At 38.9% G+C, this 12,151-nt stretch overlaps 1 protein-coding gene across 1 annotated transcript; it reads left to right on the forward strand.

The window, feature by feature from the left end:
- The first annotated feature begins 3,106 nt into the window (after positions 1 to 3,106).
- On the forward strand, positions 3,107 to 11,691 carry Mmgt1 (membrane magnesium transporter 1). The gene is made up of 4 exons (XM_048336613.1): positions 3,107 to 3,408; positions 5,875 to 5,927; positions 7,459 to 7,562; positions 9,698 to 11,691. Exons 1-4 carry the CDS (start codon positions 3,330 to 3,332, stop codon positions 9,855 to 9,857), a joined length of 396 nt encoding a protein of 131 aa, XP_048192570.1. The 5' UTR covers positions 3,107 to 3,329; the 3' UTR covers positions 9,858 to 11,691.
- Positions 11,692 to 12,151: the final 460 nt, after the last annotated feature.

Raw genomic sequence — 12,151 nt, forward strand, 5'->3', positions numbered from 1 at the left:
AAGATATAAGCTTCATAAAAGCCCACTTCGTGGGCATGTGAGCACATCTGTAGTCTTAGCTATGCAGAAGACTGAGGACAGATTTCTTGAGTCCTAGAATTTGAGATTAGCCTGGACAATATAGCAAAGCTTTTTCTAAAAACAAAAATCCCACTTTTTTGTGTACTGCTCCTCTGGTGTGGATACTGTCCTTGAGCTTTTTCACTCAAATCTAGTGTTCTAGCACTTGAGCCAAGCACCACTTCCCTCTTTTTGGTGGTTCATTGGACCCAAGAGTACCGTGGATTTTCTTGCCCCTGCTTACTTCGAACCAGTAGCCTCAGATCTCAGCCACCTGAGTAGCTGGGATTATAAACTTGAGCCACAGGTGCCAGGCTCAAATCTTACTTTTTACAGGATTTTTCTAGAAAGTGTGAAACTAGGCTAGGTTGTTTTTTTGTAATTAGTAAATAGGTAAGAGTTTAAAAAGAGACTGGGCATTGATGGTTTCTGCCTATAATCTAGCTATTCAAGAGGCTGAGTTCTAAGGATCATGATTTGAAGCCTGCCCACTCAGGAAAGTCCATGAGACTCTTCTAGGCAATGAACCAACAAAATGCCCCAAAGTGGCGCTGTGGTTCAAATGGTAGAAAACCAGCCTTCAGCAGAAAAGCTGAGGAACAGTGCTCTGAGTTTAAGCCCCAGTACCACCACCACCACCACCACCACCAACACACACAAACACACACACACACACACACACACACACACAGAAAAAAGGAGTTTAAAAAGCCAGTGAAAATGTACCTTAAGAAGGCAATAAAGAAAACAAAACACATTCCTGAATGTTGGTCACTTCCTTGAAGACTAGTATAATGCCTTGGTGATTTATACAAATACCAGCATCCTTAATAGCTGTACTTTTTATGACCTCATAGTTTTTTTCTGAATAATTACTTATTTATTGTCAAAGTTATGTACAGAGAGGTTACAGTTTCATACGTAAGGCAGTGGGTACACTTCTTGGACCTCATATTTTTAAAAGAAACAAAACCAAATCTTTAAGAACATTTAATTTCTTTTGTTTTAGATAAGATAACAAGGTTAATTTAACAGGTCAACTGAGGTTAATTTCAATTTGACTATTATGCAAGATAAAACAACATTTTAAGGGTGTTTTTTTTTAAATTATTATCTTTTCTATCTTGCTACCTCTCTAGGGTGGAAAGGGGTGGAGAAGGAAGTACTTTCCTGCCAACTCTACAGACATTACTTGCTGTTTCAGAATATGAGGCTTGTCAGTATGACTACATTGGTAATGAATATATTATACTCTACTTTATACTGTAATTGATCACGTATGATATAAAATTTTGCCTTACTCCTGTAAGAAGAAATTGGAGCAGGTCCAGATAAAAATAACAAACATGACTGAAAGTCTGGACAATTGAGTCCAAGACAGAAATTATGTAGGTAAATCTGAGGAAGCATGCTGAATCTTGGATGTAGTCTTTATTTTCTACTGTTTTTTTTTTTAAAAACTTTAAACAAACTCCACAGGGAGTTCTGAACCCTATTCAAAACAGTGAACAGACTCTCTATAACTATCGTTTCAATCAGCAATACATCTCTCTAATTTCATTTCCATAATGAATGACTACTTTGTGTGTGCTAGTACTGGCGTTTGAACTCAAGGCCTGGGAACTGTCTCTGAACATTTTACTCAAGGCTGGCACTTTACAATTAGAACCATAGCTCCACTTGTGGCTTTTGGTTGTTAACTGGAAGCAAGAGTCTCATGGACTTTCCTACTTAGGCTGATTTTGAACCACAATTCTCAGTTTTCAGCCTGTTGAGTAGATACAATTCTTCATTCAATATACCCTTATCAAATCCCTACCATATGACAGTCAATGTTCTGTGCAGAGAAATATGTCTACTTGAAGTTCATTCCAGGGGAAAGAGAGATTGTAAACAATAGCAACCTAACAAATACAATAAATAAATCACATAGTAGACTAGAAGGCGATTTAGAAACAGAACAGGCTAAGGGCATCATAAATGGGAATGCTGCAAATTTAAAAGGGGGTGGTAAAGACAAGCATCTATAACTGGGTAATAGTGAGCAAATCGATGTCGGTAACACTATTCTAATCAGGCTGAAGGGAGAAAGTGATTATACTTTGTATTTACTGTATGGTTGAAGTTTACAAAGCTAGGCCAGGAGACACTGGATGAGCCAGTACAGATTTGGGCAAAAGGATGAATTCTGTTTGACTATGTACATTTCAAATGCCACAGGACCATACACATGATTGGAAACGCAGATATGAAGCTAGACAAGGATTTGGGATTGAGATGTCGCTTTGGAATAATTAGAATTCGTTGTAATATCTTTGCTTTAGTGGGAATGAACTGGCAAGCCTGCCACCTGGACAGCAAAGTGAAGAGGCCATGGAAGAGTCTCTACTGAACATCAACATTTACTAGGTGGCAAGGACAAAGAAAAATGGAGAGAAGCGATTATATTTTTTATACTGATCAGGAACAGAGAAGCTGGAACTGCATGGTTAGCATGCATTTAGTTTCTCTTTTCTTCCTTGATTTGTGTCGGATCTGCTCATGACAAAATAGTTCCGTTGCAACACACAAGTTGGCACAAATCTTTCTCCAAGACCTTTTGATGGTAAGAAGGGAATTAACATTTACTGAGCATCTCTTTCGTGCCAGTGTTCCGGACTTTACCCTACAGGTTGAAGTCCTCATTCCCTCTACCTTTTCACTTTAATAGCCTCCTTTCCTTCCGTAGTGTCAGTTCCCTGACGGCGGAAGCACAGGAAAGACCTTATAGAAAATAAAAGACACAACTGGAAGGAAAACCAGATCCCACCAACTAAGGTACCAAAAGAAATAATAATAATAATAATAACCGTTGGGAAACCAAACCTGAGAACCCACAGCCTTAGACCACCTCCTACAGGAACGCTTGGGCTCCGCCCCTAGCCACGCCCCTTCCCCTGCCCCGCGCTCATTTGCTAGAGTCCTCCTTAGCGTCCCTATTGGTGCCGCATTGCTTCTTCCTTTAGGCCTTCGGCTTAGCTCCACCCCTCGAAGAGGCGACTGGGTGCGCAGACTCCGAGATCCTTGCGGACCTTTTTCCGTGTAGTTCTTCCCTCCTTCCCGGCATTCTCATTTCCGCTTTCTCGCGGCTCTTGGGTTTTTGCACCAACTAACTTCGCGCCCAGGGGCCCAGTGACGTCATCCTTCTGCGCCTCCCGGACACCCGCCTGGGGATAAAGAAACAGCTCTGTCGCCCTCCTCTGTTGTTGAGCTGCTGTTCCTTAGCAAGCATGGCGCCGTCACTGTGGAAGGGGCTAGTAGGCATCGGCCTCTTTGCTCTCGCCCACGCTGCCTTTTCCGCTGCGCAGCGTAAGTGCTTGGAGGACGGGAACCACTCTCATGGGGGACTCTGGGAGAGGTGTGTGGGCGCTCCTTTAAGGGACTGTCGGAACGAGTGCCCGGGGAACCCTCATTTGAGACTTTACGGTTTGGGGTGATTCAGGAAAGCAGTCTAGGGAACGCGGTGGAAGGTTTGGAGTTCGGCGGGTGTGGGGCACGCGAGATAGCAGAAATAATGGGCTGTCAGTGTTTGGGACAGTCTTGTGTAGGAGAGTCTGTTTGAGAATCCAGGATAAAGGATGTCATATCGATTAGGCGAAATATGGGACTGACAATTTTGAAGGTCTGTTGCCTCATGACAACTAGGTAGATAACATCTTGGGCATTTCTGGGCTCTCCGGGAGACAAGTGGCAGATTGCTTCGAGAAGGAATGTGATACGGGGAAAGAGTACTGCATGGGGTTGTTAAATATTGGCTTACTCGCTATATCCGTGTAACTTTGGGCAAAACATACGTGCAACACCGCAACATAAAATTCATTGTTGGGTCATTGGTTGAAGTTGCTCTCGTCTGACGTGTTAGTACTCTGTTCTTACGTGTATAGTGATGCCATGCCAAGAGTAATAAGCTACTGCAGAAACAAGTGAATCAAGGAATAATCACAGTACAGTGGTATAGCTGTTGTGTTCAAAATATATAAGGATGCAGTTATTTGAGACAAATGGGACTTAGGAAAGCATCGTTGAGCTTTGCTGCTCCGAGTGGTCAACAGACCAGCATCTTGCTTATCACCTGGGAGCTTATTAGAAGACACTTAGGCCCCCCCCCTCAGAAATATTGAATCAGAATCTCCGTTTTAATAAGATCCCCAGGTGATTTGCATGCACATTAGTTTTCGAAGCACTGTCCTGGAGGAGACTGGGAAACACTGGAGTACTCTGTTATTTTCCTTTTTTTCTTTCTGTATATGTGGTGCTGAGGAACCGAACCCAGGGCTTCATGCATGCTATGCAAGCACTCTACCACTATGCCACATTCCCAGCTCTGCTCTGTAACTTTCTATAATAAACTTCTACTTTACAGTGATCATTAGATAGCATTGTATGGTGTTGTGAAATGCTCATCTTCTTAATGACCTTTGTTATACTAGTGCACTGATCATATAGTAATTTGTTGAATTCTCACATTATTCCTATTTTACTGCAGCAGAAGTTAGGCAATGAAAGGATACTCTATTTCTTTGATTTTAAGACACATTCCCCCTCTCTTGCTCCCATATTTTAACATTCTAAAATTGAAAGGTTGAGGGGGCTGGGGATATAGCCTAGTGGCAAGAGTGCCTGCCTCGGATACACGAGGCCCTAGGTTCGATTCCCCAGCACCACATATATACAGAAAACGACCAGAAGCGGCGCTGTGGCTCAAGTGGCGAAGTGCTAGCCTTGAGCGGGAAGAAGCCAGGGACAGTGCTCAGGCCCTGAGTCCAAGGCCCAGGACTGGCCAAAAAAAAAAAAAAAATTGAAAGGTTGAAGTTGGACAGTCACTGAGGTACATGTCTTGAATGAGATTCAGTAACTTATAATAAATGGAAGAGTTGGCTTATGTTTAAGGTTTATTTGCCAGCTTCCATGTTTCCATATCCCGGTCCTTTTCCTTTATCCCTTGTAGCCTCCTGAGGTTAAGGTGACAACACAGTTATAATTAAATAGTAAAAATTAAAAGGCAGAAATTTATGCCCTAGATTCCATCACTGCCCCAGGATGTTATCTCTAGAGAAATGCTTACATAGGAGTGTTTGGGTTTTTTTTTTTTCTAATTTCACACAGTGATGGCACTGCTATTCAGAATTGGAATTTTCTGTATGCTTATTAATTTTTAAAGAGTTGTGATTTCTTTGACCACTAAGTGAAAGTGTTTCAAAGTTACTAATTTTCCTGGGTTTTTTTTTTGTTTTTTTTTTTGTTTTGTTTTTTTGTTGGTTGGTTGCTTTTTTCCAGTCCTGGGGCTTGAACTCGGGGCCTGAATGCTGTTCCTAAGCTTTGGTGCTCAAGGATAGTTCTCTACTGCTTGAGCCACAGTACCATTTCTTGGCCTTTTCTGAGTAGTTTATTGAAGATAAGAGTCTCTGGACTTTCCTGTCCAGGCTGGCTTTGAACCACAATTCTCAGACCTCAGCTTCCTGAGTAGCTAGGATTACAAGCGTGAGCCACCAGCACCTGGCTTGTGCTAATGTATTTTATTAATTGATATTTCTACTACTTTCATACTTGTCCATCTATGTTAACTCTTACCCTGTTTACAAATCAGGTCATGATGAGAATAAAATAGTTCATAAAGGTAAGACTGCCTTACAGGTAGAGGTTTTGAGGAATCTGGAATTAGCATTACTTCATGTAGCGTACAACTCCACTGCTTGTTTGGTATATTGATTTGCTTGCATTTTAAGAAAGGAAAATGGACTAAAACTTCCTTAATGGTATGCTTCTGGTTTATAGATCGTTCTTATATGCGATTAACAGAAAAGGAAGATGAATCACTGCCAATAGATGTAAGTTGGTCATTTATATTTCATTAAAATATTTTGAAGTAGCCATTTTGAGTATGGTAATTCTTTTAATGTTTTCTCAACATTTTTCTAATACAAGATAACATCCATTCTCTATTTGTCATCACTTTGTAAAAACTTAACGATTTTGAAGTCTTCAAAACATTCTTTTTGACTTTTGTAACTGTTGAAAGTCTTTCTAGAAGTCCCTCTGTCCACAAAAAAAAGATGAAATTAAAAGGCTAATGATTTGACTCGTGCTCTTTCCTGACTCTTTGCTCTTGCTTAACACTTTTGCTTGATACTTGCCTTCAGTCCAACTTTGCTTGCTGTTAATTGGAGACAGAGTCACTTTTCTGAGCAAACTGGCTTTGAGACTAAATTTTCTAAATATCAGTCTCCTGAGTAGCTAGGATTACAGGCATGAGCCACTGGTGTAGGGGCTTTTTTTTAAATGTAAACTTTTATTTTTGTATTTTCATATGAGAATGAACAGAATATAAGTATATGTTATTACAAGGATAAATCTCAAACATGATTAAGATAGTTAAAATATAGTACACTTGAGTACATTTTAAATAAAGTTCAAGGGGAGCAAAAGCCAATACCCATTTTGGCAGTACATATACTGTTGGGAGATTATGAAGGAAAAACAAGGAATGGATTAATACCCAACTGGGGATAATGATTACCTTTGAGAAGAAAGGTAAAGAATCAGAAAGAGACACATGGGACTTGAAAGGTTCTAGGAAGCCGAGAATGGCTCATGCTTATAATCCCTGCACGTGGGAGGCTGAGACAAGGCAGTTATGAATTCAAGGCTAGTCTGGGTTACATAGTGAATTCTAGGCCAGCCAGAGTTACTTACACCCTATCCTAAAAGAAAACAAATTGGTACTAAAAACAGTCAATTTCTTTACTCTTTTTTGTGTCAGTCTTGGGGCTTGAACTCAGGGCTAGGGTACTGTCTCTGAGCTTCTTTTGCTCAAGGCTAGCACTACCACTTGAGCCACACCACCATTTCCAGCTTTTTCTATGTATGTGGTACTGAGGAATCGAACCCAAGGCTTCGTGCATGCTAGACAAGCACTCTACCACTAAGCCACATTCTCAGCCCAGAAATAGTCAATTTCCTAAGCTTGATGATAGTTAAGTGCTCTTTTTATTTATTTAAAAATTGCATCCAAATGTTTTGTTTACTCTGATAGTCAACAATCATACAGAAAAAAATGTAGTTGCTCCAAGAAGCAGTTATTATTTGATATTTGAGTCCTTAATAACTTGGTAGCATTCAGTACTCAATGATGTTGCTTATTTGAGCCTGTTGCTAAATTCACTTATTGAAGCATCAGAAATATTGGTATGGTCCAGAGAGTTTATTGTGTCTGAGTGCAAATCATTTCAGGTGAGAATTGGCTCTTTGATGAATGGCACTGAAATGGCTACTTGTTAGTGACCGCATAAGGGTAGAGGATTGTAAAATTTTGTATATTATTTGTGTGCTATTTGGTAATCTTAATCTTTATACTCACAGATAGTACTTCAGACTCTTCTGGCCTTTGCAGTTACCTGTTATGGTATAGTTCATATTGCAGGGGAATTTAAAGACATGGATGCCACTTCAGAACTAAAAAATAAGTAAGTTTTTTTTCCTTTTCAGAGACACGTAATTTCGTAGGGATTTGTTTTGTTTACATGATTTGCCATATATGGTTTCAGGTTGGTTTTGGTTTTTACTTTTTGATTATATGGTTTGTATGAGCGATGAGGTAGAAATATTGATGCAGTGATATAATTGAACATCTAATCATTGGTATTAAACTAAGATTAGCTTATGGTACTTGCTGGTAGTTTAAAATGATTGCTTAGGTGGACAGACAGATAGAAATAGATAAATGAAAAGAAAATCCCTTAAAAGTTTTAGCTATGCTCCTTTCTCCCTATCCTTTTTCCTTCCCCCCCCCTCCTTCCTTCTCTCTGTCCCTTTCCTATTCTCTTTCCCCCTTCCCTGTCTCCTTTTCTCTCTTCCTTTCTCCCTCTCTCTTCCTTTCCTTTCAATTTTTATTCTCCTGTCACAACTTAAGTCTTTAGAATAATTAGATTTTTTTTTCTGTTTCCTCTGCTCTGTGACATAAGCTTTCCTCACAGGCCTGTTTTTGTTTGTTTGTTTGTTTGTTTAACAATGTCTGGGTTAAAGAATACTTTGCTTTCCTTTTTTTTTTTTTTTTTTTTTTTGCCAGTCCTGGGCCTTGTACTTGGGGCCTGAGCACTGTCCCTGGCTTCTTTTGGCTCAAGGCTAGCTAGCACTCTACCACTTGAGCCACAGTGCCACTTCTGGCCGTTTTCTATATATGTGGTGCTGAGGAATTGAACCCAGGACGTCATGTATGAGAGGCAAGCACTCTACCACTAGGCTATATTCCCAGCCCTTCTGCTCTTCTTTTTTGTTCCTATGCTTCTTCTAAGCTGTCTTCTCATTTGCTTTCATTTCCTGTATTTTTACTTCAGCTTTATTAAGTTACATCTCTGAACTTTACTTACCTTTCTGACTCTGGACCTGACAGTTGTTTACAGTATTTCCTTAGGATTCACAATAAACATTTATGTGTTAGTGAAACCCACTTTTACCTCATTATTTTCATTTTAAATAGCACATTTCTGGCCTCCTTGCTTTGTGTGGGAGTATGATTTGATGTTTTGGTAGACTGACTTTGAGATTTAACTTTATAACAAAGGAAGCATTCTTCTGCTGTTTGGGGGAAAATAATATTTAAAACCTAACACTAAAGATTGTACATGCACTAACGCGTAGTGGACTTTTTTTGTAGACAATATAAACTTCTCTAGGAAGGAAGAAAAGATAATCCGGGATCATCACTGATTTTATAAAAACTATGAAAAATTGCAGGCAAGGGGCCAGGAAAGCAAGAAATAAAGCAGAATGGTGTCAAGTGGAGGTTAACAAAATATATATAAGCATGTACAGAGGGCCAAAAGGAGTTTTTGTTGTTGTTGTACTTGAAAAATTTTTGGGAAACATCTGTGGAATGATCAGATGGCTTGAATAGTAAGGGCCAAATGAAAATCACAGGTGCAATCTGTATACTGGCTTAAATTTGTTTTTAAGTAGTTATACGAAGGAGGTTCCATTTAATAGAGCAGTTTATGAATACAATGCATCTTGATCGGACTCACCCTCTTCAACATTCTTACCTATAACTTACCCCTTCCCTTACTTTTCTTAATTTTTTAATATATACAATGAATTCTTGACTGCACTCTTCTCCCTGTTTCTCCCTTCTTTCATCTACCCCTCTCCTCTTAGCCCTACCCACCCCTGTTGCATGTACCCATTTTCTGGTGCTGATTTTGTTGGGCTTTGATCTAGTCTTTCTAAAAGATTCTACTATTTGAGCTCTCCATGGAGTATCCTGGCTTTTGAAAGAGTGTTTGGCATTAACTACTGTTAGATTTTCAGAGTTGACTGAAGTTGAGCTAGTATTTCTGTTATTATTGATAGGCATCCTGCAAGGATTGACTGAATGAAAAAGAAATGTAAGAGCTTTATGCTGGCTTTCCATGTTTCTTTGTTTTCTTTCTACAGTAAAAACACGAAGTACTGTATGATTATCAGGTGTACTTTGATTTCATGTATTTACACTTGCTTCCAAATATAACCCATAGCAAATTCACAGTTCATTTAGAACCCTACTTATTTTCCAATAGGCTTTCATAAAGTTTTATCTAAAATTGATGCTTTTTTTCCTTTTAAGGACATTTGATACCTTAAGGAATCACCCATCCTTTTATGTATTTAATCACCGTGGTCGAGTACTGTTCCGGCCTTCGGATACAACAAATTCTTCAAACCAAGATGCATTGTCCTCTAACACATCATTGAAGTTACGAAAACTCGAATCACTGCGCCGTTAAGATTTTTACAGATTAAATTACAGGACAGGACACAGTTGAACAGTGGAGTTTGGGGTATAAAACACTCCTCTCATCAGTATTTATATTGATTTTTTTCAGATCTGGTTTTAAAAAGTGTATGGCCCTTGTTTGTACATTGGTTATCCAGTCATTAATGGAATATAAATTATCTGTGAAATGAATCTTTGATCTTTCATATAGAGAATTTTTTCATTTTAACCAATTTACATCTTTTGTAAAAAAAATCACTGTTTTGAAAACATTTTCATGGAAAATAGTAGTTTTTGTGATTATTTATTTTCTTAGATTTTTTTTCTTTTGCACTACAGTTTTTAGAAATCCTTTAGGAAATATTGTGTGACTACTGCATTTTGCAACACAAGAGACATTAAAATGGTCTTATAAAAAAAATCTTCCCTGATGAGACCAAAGTGGTGACTTTGCAGCCCTAAAACGTGGCTCTGCTTTAGTTTTAGCAGATACTTGACAGTTTTTACTTTATCCATGATTTCTCACCCCACTCATTCCCATATACCTTCTGCTATCAGCTGTCTTGTTTGATCACTTCTGAGAGTTTGTGTGCAGTGAGCAATTTTTGTGTCAAAAATTCTGTCCTGACAAATTTTACAGGCTCAACTTGCTGCAAAGCTAACTGGAGTTCCCTTCTGTTAGCTGCAAAAAATGTTTAGATTATGTAATGAAGAGTAGTTGAAGATAGACCAAAAATGATTTCATTATCTTGCCTGTGGAAAGGAATAGAAGTCATTAAGAAAAACTACTTATCATTATTAGCAAGTTTCATTTATTCAAATTCTGTTAGTTTATTTCATACTATACTAGTGAACTAGTGAAAATGAAGGAAAATTTTCAGTAATCTGAAAGCAGACTCGAAGGAAATTAGATCTAAAGAGTTGGAACTCCTATTTATTGTTTTAGAAAAATAAAGTCACTGGAGAAATTTATTTTAGCTTCTCACAGAATTGTGTCTTCACTGTATGGCGCTGCAGGTGAGGATGAAATACAGAGTAATTTTTTCAGAAACAAATTTTGCTCTTAGGGAAATTTGGTTTGCTCTATGGGCTAAATCCACAGGAAGCTTATTATTTTATTGGTAGAGAATATTAGCTTTTGTTGAATTACACAGATATGAAAACATGGCTTTTCTTGAATTGTAAATGTGTAACGGGAATAACTGTTATGCAAGTGTCAAAATGAAATGCACTTTAGTCAAGATTCAGGAGATACCTTATTACGTTTTATTTTTGAAACAAGGCATCACTATCAAGGTGCCCTTATACCTGATGGTATTTTGTCCCATTAGAAATGGATTTCCACTCTTCTGTTCTACTTGGTAATACACAGGATTATGTTACTTTGTCATTGATTTTTATTCTCAGTTTTGTTTTGCCAGCTCAGCCTGTGCAACTTTTCTGTCTCATGAGAACAAAGTTTGGAATCTGCTGATTACCTGAAATAATTTCGGAATGTATTAAAAGTGTGAAGTCAAGGGCTAAAGTGATAATAACAACATCAAAGTAGTATGAGAAAAACAAGCTGATAATATTAAGCTTGTTAACTGTTTCCTTTCATGAGATTTGATTTGGGAGATCCCCTCGTTTTCTTCTTTTGAGCTGTCTTCTTTTCCTAATACGTTTTCGTAACATTGCTGCTGAGGAACAATTTATATACCTTGTAATTCACTACCCATTTAAAGGGTGTTCCTACAGTTATGAGACTATATCTGTCAAAGTTAGGATTTTTTTTTTTGCCAGTCTGGGGCTTGAACTCAGGGCCTGGGCATTGTGCCTGAGCTTATTTTGTTCAAGGCTAACACTGTACCACTTGAGCCACAGTGCCGCTTATGGCATTTTCTGTTTATGTGGTGCTGAGGAATCGAACCCAGGGCTTCATGCATGCTAGGCAAGCACTCTACCACGAAGCCACATTCCCAGCCCCTAGGATATTTTGCTAACCCCCAAAAGACTGTACTTTGTAGCAGTCACCTCTCATTTCTTCTTGATGCCCATCCCTGCCACCCCACTCAGCCCTAAGCAATCATTCATCTATTTTTATGGCATTTTAATATAATGAATTCAGACAGAATCTTTTTTTTTTTTTTTTTTTTTGGCCAGTTCTGGGCCTTGGACTCAGGGCCTGAGCACTGTCCCTGGCTTCTTCCCGCTCAAGGCTAGCACTCTGCCACTTGAGCCACAGCGCCGCTTCTGGCCGTTTTCTGTATATGTGGTGCTGGGGAATCGAACCTAGGGCCTCGTGTATCCGAGGCAGGCACTCTT

This window comes from Perognathus longimembris, chromosome 28 (genome assembly GCF_023159225.1).
Source record: "Perognathus longimembris pacificus isolate PPM17 chromosome 28, ASM2315922v1, whole genome shotgun sequence".
Classification (NCBI taxonomy): Eukaryota; Metazoa; Chordata; class Mammalia; order Rodentia; family Heteromyidae; genus Perognathus; species Perognathus longimembris.